Source organism: Schistocerca cancellata, chromosome 3 (genome assembly GCF_023864275.1).
Source record: "Schistocerca cancellata isolate TAMUIC-IGC-003103 chromosome 3, iqSchCanc2.1, whole genome shotgun sequence".
Taxonomy (NCBI): Eukaryota; Metazoa; Arthropoda; class Insecta; order Orthoptera; family Acrididae; genus Schistocerca; species Schistocerca cancellata.
Window position 1 is genome coordinate 550,689,598 of NC_064628.1, and position 21,136 is coordinate 550,710,733.

General features: G+C 39.4%; 1 protein-coding gene across 1 annotated transcript in view; it reads left to right on the forward strand.

Moving 5' to 3' along the window:
• Window positions 1–21,136, forward strand: part of LOC126176419 (BAI1-associated protein 3) — a 394,605-nt gene that overhangs the window by 168,007 nt on the left and 205,462 nt on the right. The window contains exons 8-9 of the mRNA XM_049923576.1: window positions 9,101–9,225; window positions 16,909–17,016. Coding sequence (XP_049779533.1) covers window positions 9,101–9,225; window positions 16,909–17,016 — 233 coding nt within the window. The remainder of the gene's footprint in view (window positions 1–9,100; window positions 9,226–16,908; window positions 17,017–21,136) is intronic.

The window sequence follows — 21,136 nt, forward strand, 5'->3', positions numbered from 1 at the left end:
TAATATCTTTACAAATTTTTTTTCTATGCTGAATTCATATGAATCTATTTATGTTTAATACAATACACAACTAATAAGTGTTTTTATAACATAATTTCTAATGTGCTTGACAGACCTATTCCTTGACGTTGTGATTTCATTTGTCAAATTTATGATATCATATATTCTTATACAGCTGAGCAGAGCTATTCACTTATACTGTAGTGACATTTGTTAAGCATGTGGTTCTTAATCTTCTTATGTGCTTGACAGACATATTCATTGATGTAATTCCAGTTGTCACATTAATTGAAACATATATTCTTATACAGTTGCGCAGAGATATTCACTTATGCTGTAATAACATTTGTCAAGCACGTGGTTCTTTATAACAGTTTTAAATTTATCCTAATTTTTCCAGCTCTTTGACATCTTTTGGTAGTGCATTAAAAAGTTTGATGCCTTGATTTCATACATGTTTCTGACTTCGGCTCCTTGTTACGTCTTGTAAGTGGAGATCTTTACATTGACATGTATCGTAATTATGGTAGTCTGTATTGGTTTTCATTTTGTCCCGATTTCTTTTGATCAACAACAGACATTTCATAATGTATAATGATGGAATTGTTAAAATTTTCAATGCTTAAAAAAGGGCCTGCAATGTGTTTGAGGTGGGCTGTGCATCATTATCCGAATAGCGCGTTTTTGTAATCTGAAAATCTCATTTAGATGACAATTTGTTTTTCCCCAGAATACTATCCCACAGGATGGAATGGACTGAAAATAGCTAAAATATACTAATCTGGTACAGTCATTACTACAAACTCTTGAAATTATTCTACTGGGTGATCAAAAAGTCAGTATAAATTTGAAAACTGAATAATGTAGATAGAGAGGTACAAATTGACACACATGCTTGGAATTACATGGGGGTTTTATTAGAACCAAAAAAATACAAAAGTTCAAGAAATGTCCGACAGATGACGCTTCATCTGATCAGAATAGCAATAATTAGCATAACAAAGTAAAACAAAGCAAAGATGATGTTCTTTACAGGAAATGCTCAATAAGTCCACCATCATTCCTCAACAATAGCTGTAGTCGAGGAACAATGTTGTGAACAGCACTGTAAAGCATGTGCGGAGTTATGGTGAGGCATTGGCGACGGATGTTGTCTTTCAGCATCCCTAGAGTTGTCAGTCGGTCATGATACACTTGCAACTTCAGGTAACCCCAAAACCAATATTCGCACGGACTGAGATCTGGGGACCTGGGAGACCAAGCATGACGAAAGTGGCGGCTGAGCACACGATCATCATAATGTAAACGAGGAACAGCAATGGGCCTAATACACTTCCTTGAGGTACTCCTACTGTGACCTCCCTTGGATCTGATCTTAGTTTAATTGTTTGGTTAATATTTGGTGCTGTAATTTCAAACACCTGCATCCGCTTTTCCAGATACGACTCAAGCCACTTTTTTACCGGTTCCTTGATACCTATAGCTTCAAGTTTTTCCAAAAGTATGCCGTGGTCAACAGTGTCAAAGGCTTTTGACGGATCTAGATTTATCCTGACTACACTTTTTCCCTCTTCCAATTTACTGATTATTTCTTTTGAGTATTCCAGTACAGCTGTTTTGGTACTTCTCCCAGCTTGAAGTCCATGCTGATTACTGTTTATCAGATTGTGGATATTAAGATAATGTGTGACTCTAAATTTCATTAGTATCTCTAAAACCTTAGGGAAAGTTGGGAGACATGAGACAGGTCTGTAGTTTTCTATTTCAAGCTTATCACCGTTTTTCAACAGGGGAACGACTTTAAAAATTTTCAGTTTCTCTGGAAACACGCCCTCAGCCATTGAAAAGTTTGCTATGTTTACCAATGGTTTCGCTATTTGATTAGCTGTTTTCTGTTTTCTTTACTAGTATTATTGGCACCTCATCTACTCCAGCTGACATCTTGGACTTCAGACATTTAATCACTTTTAAAACTTCCTTTTCGTTTGTTGGGACTGCCATCAAACTACTGCCTGCCTTAGGTGCCTCCCTCTTAATCTGCTCCCCAAAATTCCTGCTTAATGTCTGGGGTATATTTAAAAAGTAATTATTTATATAATTAGGCATGGCATATTTATCTACCATTTTGTTCTCCTCATCTTTCAGAGTAATTTCCTTATCTTTGGTAGGTACCCCGGTTTATTTTCTCACAATTTCCCATGCCATTTTAGTTTTATTTCTGGACTGTTTTATTTCCATGTCATTACTTAGTAACTTTGCATTTGCAATTACTCTGCCATACATTTTCCTATACCTTTTTACATATTCTATAAAATCAGTATCTGCACACTCCCTCAACTCTGAACTGAGTTTTTTCATGTTTTCACATGATTTCTTAATGCCAAGAGTCATCCAAGAACTTGACTTTATGTGTACAGTAGACTTGATTCTGGTCAGTTTCCTTGGAAAACACATCTCAAAGTTCATCATATAATTTGATGCAAATACGCTATATGCCTAATTGTACTTGTTTGTTTCATAACAACTAACCAATTTTCATTTTCTAAGATACTTATGAACTTATGACAGCTGTCCACAGAAAAGTTTCTTTACATAAATATTATTTACACCTTTATCTTCCATTGACCTTAAAGGCATTTCAATGGTGAGAGCACCGTGGTCAGACAATCCTAAATCTATGTTTGTTACCTCTATGTCAGTTGTTGACATATTCGAGAAAATGTTATCTATGAGACTATTGGAGGTGTTTGTTATTCTAGTTGAATTGTTTATGTGTGGTGACATGTTGAAACTCCTTAATATGTCCAAAAATTGCCTTTTTTGTTGACTTTCAACTAGAAGATTAATACTGAAATCACCGCAAAGAATAATCACAGTTTATTTTGTAAAAGGTATTTAGCAACAATTCTAATTTGTCAAAAAAGACTTTTTTCCCATGGTGATCGATACACTGTTACGACTATGACTTTCTTCATCAGGCCATATAGCTGGATAGCACCTGCTTCAAGGAGCTTTTCAATAGGCCTACTTAAGTTCTCTGCTTCACATCTCTTTTTTAAATTCTAACTCTTGTCTAAGGTAAATACTGACTCCACCACCTTTTGCAATTTTCCTACTATAGTGATTTGCCAGTTTAAATGGATTAATATGAATACTAATAATTTCATGGTCCTTACACCAGTGTTCAGTAATACACAGGACATCAGGTTGGGTATTTCTTACTGCTATTTCGAGTGCACAATATTTGTTCTTGAGGCACTGCACATTTAGACTCATAATCTTTAGAACAGGGGAGTGACCATCGATGGTATTTCTTCTTTCGTTTAACACTGTTAACTTGGAGTTTTTATTAAGGCCGGATACCAAAAATCCTGCTGTACCACAAGTTTCTTGTTTCTGTTTCTTTTCCTACTTGAAATGGATGATGCTGATTAATTGTTTATACTAGCTGTGGCAGCTGATGACATTTTAATATTAACTATAGCAGATGTTGTTGTTTTTGGTGCTTCAGCAAATGTTGCTCTTGTTAAGGTTTTCATTTCTTCTGCTTCTGCCCTCATTTGGAGTTGGATTTTAGGGAACTTTTCTATTGATATACGGCTTATTTCTCTAGTATCTTTTCACCCATTATCTTTTTTCCATAATAGTTTCCGTGTTGTCCGTGCCTCGTGAAATGGTTTCTCTCTGAGCTGTTTGCATCTACAAATGTTGCACACTAATAAGCACAGCAGATCTTCCTAAATTTATTATTTGTTGAGGTTATTTCTTTGTTTACACATGATTCCTCGATTAGATCATGTCTGTGTAGTACACTTACAACGAGAACCTTTAAATTTAGATCTGACAGCATTTTTAGAGTTGTTTAAGTGCCCTTGTCGCTTGTTGGCTTTCATTTTTGTATATGTCATTTGCTCCACCAATTAGCACACAGAATATTCCAATCTTAACTAAGTTTTTACTATTAGTTACTATTTCATTAAGGGGAGCGCCAGGTTTGACAATGCCTGTTACTCTAAATTGGGGCTGCCGATCATTTATTATTTGTGCCACACACTTCGCATGACTATCACCTAATACACAGACTTGATATTTATTGTTCTCCAAGTGCCCTCGTTCTGTTGGCTTTATAGTAAACTTTGAAGAAACATTTATCTCGTTAGAACACACAGATGATCTAGATTCACTTTCACTTGTCTTATTTTTTGAGTTCACATTTCGTCCTGTCGTGTCTTTATCAGCCGTTTTTCGTTGCACTCTATTTACTGACGATTTCATACCGTCATAAAGATTTAGTTCACTACGAGCAGAAGTTTTGTTTGAAACGAAAATTGCCGGTATGTTTTCATTACACTCGTTTTTTAAATCGCCACCTTTCCATTGGTTTATCAGTTCCTCTAACTTATTTACGTAACGATTTGCGAGCACAAGGTCTTGCTGAAGCAATGCAGTAACACTTTCTTCTATGTAGTTATCGTATCTTGACAAAGCTACCGTTAGTAGATCGCAGCATTCCATACCACAGTCACATTTCGCGTCACATTCTTCCGTTCCCGTGAAACACTTTGCATGAATCCATTTTTGCGACACTGCACATATCGTGACACCTTTCGCGATGTAGTTATTCCACTTTATAAATTTATACTCGATATGTAGCCGTTTTCCGTAGAACTGTTGTTTCCCGTAGAACTGTTTATACACACTTCTATACGCGACGCCATCTTTAGGACAAACCCGCATTGACCAGGTAGAAAAAAGTGTTTCCAGAGGACATAGTGAAAATAGTAAAAGGTTTTAAACATTCTGTTAGCACAGATTTATGTGGCATGTCATGTACTGTTCTGAAGGTTAATGTATCTGATATTGCTGAACCTTTGGCTGCTATCAATAACCAGTGCCTGGAGATTGGTGTTTTTCCAAACTTCTTAAACCTTGGAAAGACAGTACCAGAGTATAAAAAATGTGATCCTAACAGTCCATCCAGCTATGGACCAATTTCTATAATGCCTATACTAGCGGAAGTGCTTGAAACTATAGTGAAGAAGCAACTGTTGTGTTGTTGCAAAGACATCAACGACTTCTTGGAAAACGAACGTGAATTTCGAAGAGGAAAATCTACATTTACTGCCATGCTTGATAATAACGAAAATAATGTAAGCATTTCAAGAATAGAAATGCATTACTTTAATTCTTTGTGACCTATGCAAGGCATTCAGTTGTCTCTCTCACAAGATACTGGTACTGTTGGATATATTAAAATCTTGTGATACAAAGGATGTCATTTTCGAGAATCTAATCTAATCTTACCTAAGAGAGAGGCAGCAGAGTGTTTGTATCCAGGAAGCAGTGTCTCATGGAATAGCACTTGAACACAGTGTATTGCAGGTCTCTGTACTTGCCCTCCTGCTCTTTTTAATATTTTTGCAATGACGTAAGTTGTGATGGTCATACATTGCTGATGATACAACTTTAATGACTAAGGCGAGAAATTCAGCTGAGGCACAAAAGATTGTTTGAAGTGCCCAAAAAGTTATTCAGAGTGAACAAAATGAAATTAAATGAAGATAAAACCCAGAAAATGTTATGCTGTCTTGATCATTGTGGACCCATAGCAAATGTTGATAGCGTCAAACTCCTGAGAATCACAGCTGATAATAAGCTGACATGGACCAAACACACTGCACGTGTTTGTTCCAAACTCTCAAGAGTCATTTATTTCTTCAGGAAGTTCAAATGTTTGATAAAAGATCAGTACACAGTCACAATACTTATGCACTGTTCCACAGTCACAGTACACATGAATTGCTGCTGTGGGGCGCTCTCCTGGAAGTAAAATCATATTGCTCCTACATAACAAGGATGTAAGAATAATATCTTGTAGCAAGAAATTTGACCTTGTAGACCCATTTCAAGCAGTTAGGAATAATGACAATATTTAGCCAGTATATTTTCAACTCTCTTGTCTGTATAAAAGAAAACCGAGGGTCCTTCTGCAAGAGACAAGAGATTTAAAACTATGACACACGAAATAAGACTGACATTGATGTTATAAGATGTCGCCTAAGTAAAACACTTTACAGTTTTCCCTCAGCAGCCCTGAAGATGTTCAACCACCTACTGCTGGATGTTCGAACACGGCCGCTGAAGATGTTCAGTGCTAGACTGATGCATGTGCTCTAGCAATAGCCACTATATTCTGTAAATGATTTTTTCCTCTACAAGTGGAATTGCAGACTGCTCAACATGATGTTTCATATCTGAAGCCACAAACTGTCAACACTGATGAACTGTACCGTGTTGTTTATAACCATTGTTTATAACACCAGTGTTGTGTAATGCTTCTGGTCTACTATCTTAGTTGTAGTTTTAATATATAATAGCCCATTTGTGATGCAGTCTGTCTGGCCATATTTGGTGGGCAATGTTGACTTAGCAATAGTAATAAATGAAAACCATGTATTGCATGTTGCACCACCATACAGCAAGGCATTCAGAGGTGGTGGTCCCGATTGCTGTACACGCTGGTACCCGTGATACCCTGTAGCATGTCCTCTTTCATTGATACATGCCTGTATTCGTCGTGGCATAGTATCCACAACTTCATCAAGGTACTGTTGGTCCAGAGTCTCCTACTCCTCAACGGTGATTCGGTGTAGATCCCTCAGAGTGGTTGGTGAGTCATGTCGTCCATAAGCAGCCCTTCTCAACTTATCCCAGGCATATTCAATAGGGTTCATGTCTGGAGAACATGCTGGCCACTCTAGCCAAACGATGTCATTATCCTGCAAAGGAAGTCATTCACAAGATGTGAACAATGGGGACACGAATTGTCGTCCATGAAGATGAATACCTCGACAATATGCTTCCGATATGTTAGCACTATAGGTCGGAGGATGGTATTTACGTATCATACAGCCATTATGGTGCCTTCCATGACCACCAGCAGTGTACGCTGACGCCACATAATGGCACCCCAAAACACCAGGGAACCTCCATCTTGCTGCAGTCGTAGGACAGTGTGTCTAAGGCATACAGCCTAACTGGGTTGCCTCCAAACACACCTCCAATAATTGTCTGATTGAAGGCATATGCGACACTCATTGGTGAAGAGCACGTGATGCCAATCCTGAGTGGTCCATTCGGCATGTTGTTGGGCCCATCTGTACTGCACTGCATGGTGTTGTGGTTGCAAAGATGGACCTCGCCATGGATGTTGGGAGTGAAGTTGCACATCATGCAGCCTATTGTGTGCAGTTTGAGTAATAACACGACATCCTTGGCTGCACGAAAAGCATTATTTAACATAGTGGCGTTGCTGTCAGGATTCCTCCAAGCCATAATCCATAGGTAGTGGTCATCCACTGCAGTGGCAGCTCTTGGGCAGTCTGAGCAAGGCATGTCATCGACAGTTCCTGTCTCTCTGTATCTCCTCCATGTCTGAATAACATCACTTTCATTCGCTCCGAGATGCCTAGACACTTCTCTTGTTGGGAGCCCTTCCTGTCACAAAGTAACAATGTGGACATGATCAAACTGTGGTATTGACCATCAAGGAATAGTTGAACTACAGACAATATTAGCGGTGTATCTCCTCCCTGGTTGAATGATTGGAACTGATCGGCTGTCGGACCCACTCCTTGTAATAGGCGATGTTCATGCATGGTTATTTACATCTTTGGGTGGGCTTAGTGACATCTCTGAACAGTCAAAGGGACTGTGTCTGTGACACAATATCCACAGTCAACATCTATCTCCAGGAGTGCTGGGGACTGGGGTGATGTAAAACTTTTTTTGATGTGTGTAGTAATAGTATGCATGCTTATGCTAATTTGTTCTTGTATTATAATGGTTGTGTAATCTTAACCTTGTAACTCTAATGCAGTCTATCCAGGCGAACTATGTAGTTATGGTAATTGCTACTGCCACACTTTGTTGCATATTTTCAAGGTTGGTTTTACACATGATGAATGTTGTGACATCTGCATATAGTACTGCATCAAGTGCTATAACTGTGTGTAAATCATTTATATAAATAATGAAAATGAAAGGTCCAAGAACAGATGCTTAATGTACATCCATTACAACTGGAAAACATTCTGATGTTTTATTATTTACCTTAGCTAACTGTTTTCTGTTGTCCAAGTAAGACAGCATTAAGCATAGAGCAATCCCTCTCAGCTCATAGTGATAGAGTTATTTATGAGAATATTGTGGGAGACCATATCAAAAGCTTTCCTCAGATCCAACAGTGTTGCACAGATAATATATTTATTTTCAGAACAGCTGTATATTTTTGATACTATGCTCCCAATTGGTTTGAATCTAGAAAGGCTGGATCTGAAAACATGCTGTAAGAAGCTAACTATCTCATTAGATTCAAGATACTGACTCATCTGTTTATGCATGCAATATTCTATTATTTTTGAGATGATGGGTATAAGTGATACAGGTTAGTAGTTATCTAGAGACTCATTTCTTACATACTGGTTTAGCTATAGGTATTTTCAAACAATCTGGATCAATACCTTCATTCAAGATTTGATTGATTATTTTAGTTAATGGCATTACAGTTTTATTTCTGACATATTTAATAAGATAATCTGAGAGGCCATAATAATTCCCTGCTCTAGAATTATTGAGCTTAGCTATTGATTCATTGATCATCTTCTCCATTACGTGAGTCCAGCAAAAGCTGTTGTCAGCTTACTGTTCATTTTTGCCAGCAGTGCCTTTGCTTTACTTACATCCTCCATGATACTATCATATGAATGAAGCTTGTCAAAATGTTTACTTAGATGGAACTGGTACCTGGTATACTTTAATATCACAGTTTATTTCTGTTTCAATAATTTACAGTGCAACTTCGTGTTTATTCACTGAATTCATGATATACATATAATTTGCTTTGCCCTGTGCTGCATTGATTTCAGGCCTGTAAATCTTTTCCAATGTTCCTTGCATTCTCCATACTTCCGAGAAAACTCAGTTAGGAGTCGTGAACAAACAATAGGCCTATTTTTCCATTTTTCTCGAAATTCAGTTGTTACTTGTAAGTATACATGGTTTGGGTGTGAAAGCAATGTTTCTTGTCTGATTGTTTCAGGAGGAGAGTCTGGCGGAATCATTCAACATGTTCCTTGAGTTCTCCTTGCAGATGTTGAGAAAGCATCGTCAGTATTTTCCCCCACACAACAGAGCAGCCATGTCAAGGCTTGATTATCTGCTTAGGTAATACAATTAGTATTGTGTAGGCTCTACTCATTGTAGCCCGTTAATACATGCAGCAGCTGTTGGTGTTTATAAATCTATAATAGAAAACAACGTATATGTGAAACATGTGCTGGATGAACTACTGATTCGTAATATACTGCTAATGATTATCTTCTACAGTTGTATGTGATTTCTAGGTTTCAGTTATTGCCTAATGAAAACTGTTTAGTTCTTAGTTGATACATAGTGAATTAATTAAAAAGAAAATACTACTGTACTAGAAATGTATGTATTATTCAGTTTCACACACAACACAACATTGCAAAATAGTGCCATAATACTGATATTTATGGAAGTCCATTTTAAACTTCATGGAAGGAATCTCATTTACAAATGTTGTGCAACATTTATGCTTTCAAACAATGTCTCCATCTTTAACAGGTCCATAGAGCCTCCTAGTCACCCTCAACTTATAGAAGTGGAACAGTAATTAAGACACTGGACTCACAATTGGAGAGATTTGGATTCAATTTCCCACCCTTCCATCTAGATTTAAGTATTTCTATGATTCTCCAAAATCATTAGAGGTAAACACCTGGATGGTTCACCCGAAAAGGATGCAACAGAAGTCTTTCCACAATCTGAGATTACTTATCTAATGACTTAATGATCAGTGGGATGCTAAACCCTGATTGTTCTTTCTTTCATCACATGACTTATGAAAGTGTCAAGTTTCTTTCTACCCTCCTTTCTTGCTGTCCTTGTTTTCAAATGTTAGATTATATACCAGGAAATGATGGTGCTGTAGATAATTATCTTTGTTCTGTATGAGTGGACTCAAAATCTGAAGGTTTTTCAAAGACTGAAAAACATCTCTCTCTGGCTTGTATTTTTTCCCTTTAAATCAGAGTAATATCACTGTGTATAATTAATGAAGCTGCCAGTTATGTGAACTTCTCAACATATTCATACCATGTATTCATTCTTACTTACTGCGATCTGTAGACCCACTTTTGTAGTCTGCTGTATGATGCCTTTTACCATGTCCTTTAGACTCTCTTTGACTTTTATCATCACCATCATGTCATCTATATAGGCCTCCCACTTCATTCACTTCTACACGATGCTATTGTTTTTAATCCATTCTAACACTCAATTAAGTAAAAGTAGAATATTGCGTCATTCTCTTCTAGCTCACATTTCAGCCAAAATCACTCAGATTCCTTTCCATTATACTGAACTGCATCCATCATTCCTTTTGTGCACATACTTGTTAGATTGAGAATCTTTTTGAATATATTACATTATCTCATGGTAAAGTAATCTGCTAAGCTTTGTAATATTTTGTCTTTTCTGACCATTTCTGTACCATTCCCACCCACAATGAAAATGGTTTTCATCCGAGTGCCATTCTGAGTTTTTGATTGATTACATTGGTTATAGTGCTCTGCCATTATGATGATCCAAGATCACTAATCTCATTACCTGTGTATTATTGTCTCCCTTGTGACTTAACTTGCTTCTTTGTTTTGTTAGCTATGACTTTCCTTTCTGCTTCCTTTCTGTCCTGATACTTGCCTCTACTGGTTTCAGTACCACATCCCTTGGTGCCATGTACTCCCTACATCACCGGTCACTGCTAAATTACCAAACTTATATGTAGTTGGTATTCAGGCTTATTTCACTGTCTTCAGTTTATCACCATTAATACCAAAAATTCTTAATGTTCTTATTCTCAAGTGGAGCTTTCAGTTTAATATCCGTGTCCAAAATCGGGGAATTGTCTGTGTTGCAGTCTGCTTCATGATGTCTTCCACATGTTATCAAAAACTATTGTTAATGTGTGTGGGACGTGTTTACTTGATTTTATTCTCATCTAGTGAGGTCTGTGTTGCCTGATAAATCCACTTACAAAGCGATATGAATTATGTGATTCACAAATCTCCCTTGCTATGCTAATGAGCTACATTGTTCTATTGAGCTTGCTAAAGCCTGCTCGATATTATACACTCCTGGAAATGGAAAAAAGAACACATTGACACCGGTGTGTCAGACCCACCATACTTGCCCCGGACACTGCGAGAGGGCTGTACAAGCAATGATCACACGCACGGCACAGCGGACACACCAGGAACCGCGGTGTTGGCCGTCGAATGGCGCTAGCTGCGCAGCATTTGTGCACCGCCGCCGTCAGTGTCAGCCAGTTTGCCATGGCATACGGAGCTCCATCGCAGTCTTTAACACTGGTAGCATGCCGCGACAGCGTGGACGTGAACCGTATGTGCAGTTGACGGACTTTGAGCGAGGGCGTATATCGGCATGCGGGAGGCCGGGTGGACGTACCGCCGAATTGCTCAAGACGTGGGGCGTGAGGTCTCCACAGTACATCGATGTTGTCGCCAGTGGTCGGCGGAAGGTGCATGTGCCCGTCGACCTGGGACCGGACCGCAGCGACGCACGGATGCTCGCCAAGACCGTAGGATCCTACGCAGTGCCGTAGGGGACCGCACCGCCACTTCCCAGCAAATTAGGGACACTGTTGCTCCTGGGGTATCGGCGAGGACCATTCGCAACCGTCTCCATGAAGCTGGGCTACGGTCCCGCACACCGTTAGGCCGTCTTCCGCTCACGCCCCAACATCGTGCAGCCCGCCTCCAGTGGTGTCGCGACAGGCGTGAATGAAGGGACGAATGGAGACGTGTCGTCTTCAGCGATGAGAGTCGCTTCTGCCTTGGTGCCAATGATGGTTGTATGCGTGTTTGGCGCCGTGCAGGTGAGCGCCACAATCAGGACTGCATACGACCGAGGCACACAGGGCCAACACCCGGCATCATGGTGTGGGGAGCGATCTCCTACACTGGCCGTACACCACTGGTGATCGTCGAGGAGACACTGAATAGTGCACGGTACATCCAAACCGTCATCGAACCCATCGTTCTACCATTCCTAGACCGGCAAGGGAACTTGCTGTTCCAACAGGACAATGCACGTCCGCATGTATCCCGTGCCACCCAACGTGCTCTATAAGGTGTAAGTCAACTACCCTGGCCAGCAAGATCTCCGGATCTGTCCCCCATTGAGTATGTTTGGGACTGGATGAAGCGTCGTCTCACGAGGTCTGCACGTCCAGCACGAACGCTGGTCCAACTGAGGCGCCAGGTGGAAATGGCATGGCAAGCCGTTCCACAGGACTACATCCAGCATCTCTACGATCGTCTCCATGGGAGAATAGCAGCCTGCATTGCTGCGAAAGGTGGATATACACTGTACTAGTGCCGACATTGTGCATGCTCTGTTGCCTGTGTCTATGTGCCTGTGGTTCTGTCAGTGTGATCATGTGATGTATCTGACCCCAGGAATGTGTCAATAAAGTTTCCCCTTCCTGGGACAATGAATTCACGGTGTTCTTATTTCAATTTCCAGGAGTGTATATGTCATGAAATTACTCCCCCCACTCTACTCCATCAGTAGTATAACAAATATGAACTATGTTTTATGTGCTTTGTTAAGAAACGTCAAACATCCTTGTGTAATATTCACTAAGGAAACAGCTTGTTGTCCTCAGCACTTCTTTCTATATTTCTCATAAAATTTAATAGTTCTTTTTATAGGTGCAAAAGCCACAAAAAGTCTTAGGTAATTAATTTTATAGCTGATAAACTTTGCTTTCTTGTTTCAAATGTAGTTAGTTTATGTAGATGTGATGTGCAGACTACATCTGCACCACTAGAAGTAAATTTTTTTCTCTATTAATTGGTAAAGCAGCATAAAGAATGTCTGCAGATAGTGAGCTACATCACAGAATTCAGCTTTACGATAATGCAGGCTTTGTGTCACCTATGTGATGGTGTCTCTTTCAGGTAAAACTAGTTTCCAAAAATCTCAAAAAGTTCTTGACCAGTTTATTTCCATTTTTCACACAATAACCATTTGAATGGACTTGAGCTATATGTTCTTAATATATAATTATGTGTTACACTTTTTATGTCATTTCTAAGAAAACTATACATACCAGTATAACAAATAAAGAGGAAACATTGTTAGCAAATATCTCTAAAAGTTCTTGACCTATTTACTTCAATTTTTTTTGCAATACACCAATAAACATTCAGAGGTATGTAGGCTGTATCTTTTTTTTAAAAAAAACAATAGTCTATAGGTTTTCTGTTAAAACTGTCTGTGAGGAAGAAAGTGCTGTGCTGTGCTGTGAAAATGTGCAATTTTGTTTTCTTTCCTACTGTTGGTATTAACAGAAAAACTGTGTGTTAGGAAAGTTGTATTCATTCTCATTTACTTATGATTAGAATAATACTATGCATCCTGAATCATCCAAAACATTGTAATGCTACCCATTTGCAGATTAGAAGTGTGCAAAATAGTGTCATTAGAACCACTGTCCTCACAGATCCAGCAACTGGGGAGGTCACTCTCATACTTTGTATATCAATGATAACAACTGATTTACCCATTCCCTTTAAGCAAATCAAGATTTTGTTTGCAATAATGATAAAGAAGGCTCAAGGCCAGACATTCAAATACACTGGAATTGATTTACAGTGTGAGTGTTTTTAATTTGGTCATTTTCTCTAAATTTTACCATACAGGATTACAAAAACTGAAACTATACTCTATACTTTTGGGACATAGATTATACAAACAACAATTGTATACACAGTAGTATATATGTAATATTATATATGTGCTGTGAAAATATGCTGTTTCGTTTCCTTCCTAGACAAATTTTTCACATGGACATGACCTTTCATGAACTGGTAGTTCAAAAAGGTAGTTCAAACTCTTACCAACAGTATCCCAAAAATGGAAATGTATACACTTAAATTTTGTAATTGTATTGTGTGCAAAACATTAAAAAAAACTTATAACATTCATTCATATTCTATACTTCCAAGTTCCATGTCTTCAAAACAGGCAAAATTTCAATGAGGAGACAAAATTTCCATCCTCACCCATTTCCCAAGGAGACCCGATTGGGACTTATACCCAGTTCACACACCTGTTTTGCAATTTGAAGCATTGCCAGATTGGCTAGTTTTTCAATAAGTTTAACACTTAAGAACTAGAAGTCTGCATAAATTCATCTTTTGTTGTGTGCATGTGCTCTCCTGAGGGAGCACCACATGCATTTTACATGAAAGTCCTGGCCACTGGTGAGGGAGCTATTGATAGGGGACAAGATGTTTCGTCAAGAATTCCCAATTCATAACATTTGCTGTACATGTGTCATAGGGAATTTCTGATAATGCAGCATCCCATGTAGAGATTACATGGAAAATACTCTTTCGGTTGACTAGTTTACAATTTATGCATATTTTTCTGCTGCTGCAGCTCTACATAATGCTGTGTGGGGTACAACACTGGATTTAGCTCATGTATTGATTACCACTATTACACACATACAGTAAACACAGGGCACACCCTCTAGTTTCATGACACATTTGTAATTTTACATTGCATTTTAATTGAATCAACTGTCGGTTCTTGGTGAAACATTGTAAATTAACTAAACAAACACTGTTTTTAGCCTTGTTTCACAATTTATTATCAATGTTATTGCACAACCTAGGTTTCAGATTGGAAGCCCATTTTCAATTACATTACTGATTCACAAAGATGATAATACATAGATAAACATGATGACAAGGCAAAGATAATCTCAGCTTCTTAGGTATTGATCCATAGCTTAATGTACACTTACATCAATGACTATTTTTTAACAAATTGCATACATTATTACACATTCACCAATTATACTACAATGGCCAGACTAAAGTTATGCATCAGGTAAAATATTTTTAACTACGATGGACTGGGGTCCAAAGTTTTGCTTCTGTCCTAGGGTTGTGATCTCATCTAAAAGAGTGAAACAAGGTCCTTTTTAGTTGATGCCACTTCAGCAACTTGCAAGTCAATGATGATGAAAATGATGATAAAGTGATCTTAAACATCACAGTTGTTTTTCCAATCTACTGTCCTTGCCTATCACATTTATTTTAAAATATAAGGGAATGACAGACATAGGCTGCAAGGAGGCACTGATCTACGTCAATGGGGTAAGTTGAAAATTTGTGCCAAAATGGGATTAAAACTGGGTCACATGCATACTTGGTAGGCGCTCTGACCACTAAGCCATCCAGACACAGTGGCCATTGCAACTGCATGGACTACCCTAGCATGCCTCCCATCAGACCCAAATTCTCAACCTACCCACACATCACTAATATAATGCCCCTTGCCCATTATTCTTATTATTTGCAGCATTTTGCTGATTACCATAAGAGTTCAAATCTAGTGTGCATTTTAAAGAATATAAGAGTTTTCGTAATGTAGATACACATGATAAAGGAGGAATACCAGAGATCTTAAACAGAGCTTTATATGTGTCTCTGGGTTTGCAACCAAACATGACTTTTTGTGAGATCTTGTATCACTGAATGATGGAGATACCGCAATCTCTATTATTTGTAACTTTTTTTAAAAATTAGTCTTGATCACAGTAAAACATAAAATTACAATTTTCTGATAACCAGTTTTAGTTGATTGATAACCATCTTCAGATCAAACTTACAAAAGATGAAGAGGCTCCATTATCCCATTAGCAGACTTTTAGTGCAACTGAAAATGAAAATTCACTCTGTTGCTGAAATATTGTTAACATGTGACACAAAAGACTGACTGTTCATTTCAAAACTCTACAACTAAGCTGTTGTAATCTTTAGTCCAAAGATGAGTTTGATTCTGCTTTTGTGGGGTAATCTATCCTATGTAGCCTCTTCATCTCTGCACAACTGCTGCTACCTACATCTATTTGAGCCACTTATGCCTCCCCCTCCTCCCCTGCCTCTCCCCTTTACCAGGTTAACTTTTGCGTGAACACAGATATGCAGCTCAAAATCATATTAATTGATTCTGCAGCAAAAAGTAAAGCTTGAACCATTTTATATTACATGTGACCTATTATTGTGGCTCCATTCCAGACTACACTGCAAGCATTGCAAAAAATTAAAGCTATTAGCAACCTGAAGGTTGGTTTGAACACCACAGTGTTTTATTTGGCATGGTCCTATTGCAGAAGATATGCTGTGGCCTTCCTATGACCTTTGAACTTAGTTGCCCAGCCTGTTATGGGAGGGACCAACAGTTATGTGAACTCTGTACCACAGTACATCTTGGCATTTTTCACATTTCAAGACATGAAGGAAGTGATAAGTAACAGAGGAAAATCCAAGGATTAACCAGAGATTGAATGGGAGTTCCTTAGATCCATAGTCTGACATGTAACCACTTTCTTCTTTTTTTAAAATTTTTTTGTAAGTGATTTTTATTTATTTGATCTCCATCACTCCCTTGTTGCCTCCTCCCCCCCCCCCCCCACATTGCCCTCACTATGTTCATAATCTTGTACTAATTGATCAGATACCATGTAGTTATGATGTTCAAAGGAATATTAAATCAAAAGAATATTTTTTTATCTGGACTCAAAAAAAGAACCCTCAACCAACAGTCAGATGTTCTACTTTCTAAGTCTCTCATGTCTTACTAGTTTTTTGTTGATACAGATGTAAAATTGTATTTCATTCTTTACTTTTAATTTTGTATTTCATATCAGTTTTATTTATAAGAAAATTGTAACTAAGTTAATGACCTTCTACATAAACATAATATATCATTTCTTTTGAACAGGTGTCTTGGTCTTTTGGCAAATATGAAAGCATTCTGGAAATGTTGCCCCTTCAACAAAGAAATTAGAGGCGAGATTATTACAGCTCTTAAGAAAGGAACACTTGAATGGTAAGATTTTAATTCATTCATTACTTTTTTAGTGTATGTGACATTCTTTTTCATAGCAGTTTAGAAGGTAAAAAATGAATAATTATTTTTAAAAAATACATTGTACCTACACAAAGATTTCTATATATATATATATATATATATATATATATGTATGTATTCTTCCATCTGTGAAGTATTCTTGGCCAAGTGAGTACAAAGGTAATGGTTGATATGCATGCGTTAGACTAACAACTGATTGTTTATTAACATGGGCTAACTCAGTGCGGTATAGCTTTAGCGGATGAAGATTCACACATGAGTACAACTGAAATGTCATTCTGTGACAATATGTAGTGAGTGCCCACTATGACAATGTCCACCATCATCAGTAGTAGTGATGAGCAGGGAGGTGCCATGGAGGCAGAGCAACATGCTCCCATAAGGCCGTGATCTCATGGGCTGTCGAGGAGTAGGTCCAGTGAAGCAGAGCCTTCCGAAGTGGCTCACAGGAGTTCAGTGGCTATGATCCAGGCAATGGTGAAGAAGTACCTGTCATAGCAAATGATGAGCATGCAGTGGCTGTGACCCAGCTGAAGGCAAAGTGGGGTCTTCTGAAACAGCTGACAGACATACAGTGGCTGTAATCCTGCCAAAGGCATGAGACAGCACTATGGGATGGGTAGCAGAAGCAACAGGAATTTTGATTCAAAGCATAGTCCAGAGCTGAACTGGCCATTTAGGGCTGAGTGGCAACCTAAGTAGCCGTCAGCAGAGGAATAAAAGCATGGTGTCACATGGACATGTGACCGTGCAGATGTAAGGAGCTCCCTGTGACTACAGCACTGTTTACCATGGCTTGTGCACAACGTATTAGCACGGTTTGCGTCGCCAGGCATTGTGACAGCTGCAGGAGGCGTCTCAGTCAACAGCTCGGTAACTCTTCTGTTGACAAACAACCTCCCAAGGTAATGCAGGGCCATGTCTGTCCTGCAAAGCATATTTGCGAGTGTGCTGGACAAATATGCAGAGGCTCAGCCCTGCAATACACTACACTCCTCCCCCCCCCCCCCCCCCAAGGGAGATAGTGCAACAATCTCAAGGCACATAGCACTCAGTGGAGGATGCACCGCACAACCACCAGAACAGATTGGAACAAGACAATAGAGCAATATTTTAATGAACACAGAAAAACTGACCCCAACAGAAAAAGCACACTGTTTCCAAGCAGGGTAATGACAACTGGCCACCTTTGGCAGTGACAGTGAAGGCTTGTGTAGAGGCAGGGCTTGCAGCAAAGAGTCTGAGAAGGTGCAACCCAAGCCTGGAAGAACACACAATGAGACTGGCATTACCAGCAGGGGTGGCTGGTTAGCTACAGGGGCAGCCACATTGGAGGTGGTGGTGGTGTTGCTGACTTCTGGGAACAGCTTTGAGAGGGGCTGGCCATGACTGGGCACACCTGTGACAACAGTGACAGTGCTGATAATGGCTGGGGATGGCATTGTGAGGGCCAGCTGTGATAGGGCTGGTGATGACTGGAAGGTTGAGCATGACATGGCCAAAGAGAGAGAGAGAGAGAGACAGAGAGAGAGAGCAGACAGGACAGGCTGTCAAATACTGGACTGATGATGAAAGGGCCAAGAGCTGCACCAGTACCAGATGGATATCTGGTGTAGAATTCTGTGAACAGGAATGGAGTGCTACACAGCATTAGAATATAGTAAACAAGTGACAGCAGGAGGCCCAGCTTGCTACACACAAAACTCCTGGATGCTCTGTCTGAATGCTGTGGCAAAAAAACCGGAGAACCTGTGTGAATGATGCTCTGCAGCAGGTCCTAAGTTGCCCAATCCCCGAATGGAAGGGCTGGAGGCAATGATGAACTGTCAAATCCCTGAATGGGTAAGCTGGAGGCAACAATAGTTCCAGTAATTGAGAATGCACTGCAAGGGAACTAGGACCCAAACGAACACAAAAACTTGAGGAATTCACAGACCAATGACAGCAAGTAAGAGAGTGTGCATTGGAAAACCACATGAAAAGACTGACCAGACTACACAGGAGAGAGAACATTGTCAAGAACTTGCATCTGCTGAGAAATTTGTACACAGATTGCTAAGGAACACCTATCAGAATCGAAACAGCCAAACAGCTGAACACAGGTATTGAATCCAAGAATTGGACAGTCCATGTCTGGTACACAGTTGGACATACTTCCATTTTCAGAGGATTCAAATACAGATTGGCACAATACAATAACATGACTACACTGATGAATGAACACATAAGCAAAATCACACAATTGAAGAATCCTGCTACAGTAAAAATTAATGAAGACACACCAAGAAACACTGAAACACATTTGAAGTGGCTTTGTCATCCTTGTTGTGCCATGATGTCACCATCTATGGGGAAGAAGCCAGCTGTGGCTGCATAATCAGATTGGAATGTGACAAGGCATGGCAGCATTGTGCTTGCCATGGCAGAGGGAACATAGCCAGGTGACAGATGAGACCAGGATCAGGTGCTGCAGACAGCAAACCAAGAGCATTAGCTGGAGTGGATGAATCTTGAGCAGATTCTACTCATCACCAGTAGATGTTAATACGGGCAATGAAAGAAGTCACCAGTTCAAATATCCTTGGTAGAATGGTGTACTAAGGTATTGATTAATATGCACAGTTTAGGATAACAACTGTTTGTTTGTTAACCATAATATAACTCAGTACTGCTTTAAAGGATGAAGGTTCACACATTAGTACAACTGAAATGACCTTCTACGTAGCAAGTGCCCACTATGACAAAGTCCACAATCATTGGTAGTGGCGATGAGCAGGGAGGTGCTGAGGAGGCATACAGACATGGTCCCATGATGCAGTGAGCTCATGGGCAGATGAGGAAGAGGTCCAGTGAAGTGGAGCCTTCCAGAGCAGCTCACAGGCATTCAGTGGCACTGACAGTGGAGGCACTGTTGGATGGGCAGCAGCTGTGGTAGTCTTGAGGGCAGCTGGTGGTCAGCCAGGAGTCCACAGCTGTACTGATCAAGGGGCTGAACAGTGATGTAAGTACTAGTAAGCAGAGGAATGCAGGAGCAGTATCACATGGACATGTTAATTCATGGACACAAGTTGGTGCATGCATCTGCAGTGCTGTTTGCTGTGATTTGAGAACTACATATTGGCACAGCTTGTGCCCACAGATACTATGGCAGTTTTATAAGGCTTGGCAGCCAACAGCTCAGTGACTCTTTGGTGACAGAGAACCTCCCAAGGTAAGGCAGGGTCCATGTCTGGCCTGCAATGCATATCTGTGAATGTGGGAGACAAATATGCAGGGGTCAGTGAACTGATACCAAATTGTTAACAGTTAAAATAACATTACAGAAATGAGAGTAAAACATTTTACTAAAAACAGTATTCTCAGTGTGTGATGAATAAAATGTCCTTACAGCTTAACTGTATTTATTTTAACCTGAGGTTTTTCAATGAGTCAGTTTCATGAACTGTTGACCACTGACTTATTGTATTAAAGTTAGACTGCAACAGTAATCAAATTTCATACACTGAAACAATTTATTGACAAAGAAGACAGGTTATCACTCACCTGCTGATGTAATATTTGAATTAGTTGCACCTTGGCACACAGAAAGATCACATGCTCATCTATAGCTGTAGCTATCAAACTTTTAGATGTACCAAGTCACCACCCACATTTAGATTTTCTGTACTTTTCTCAAACTGAATAAAGTGATTGCCATGATGGTTCCTTCTAAAATGATGGCCATTTTTCCTTCCTAACATGATCATATATTCCTCCTAAAATGCCCTCACTAGCTTCCTTTCAGCTTTAATGCATGTACATGCAATGCATATGCATGTGTGTGCTTGCTCCTCCCCCCCTCCCCCCACCTCTCCTCATTTATCTTGGTCCACAGTACAAAAAAAGAGTGAGAACACATGCAAATAGGTACCCATCTCCCTAATTATCTCCATGGTGATCATAAGAAATGCATGTTTTCATTCTGTTCATTTATTGATTCACTCATTTTGTTCTGTAAATCCCACCTTCAGGGATGTAGAATAAGTCGTTATACTTTAACAGAAAGAAGCTGCTATTGTATGCTACTTCTGTCAAGTGT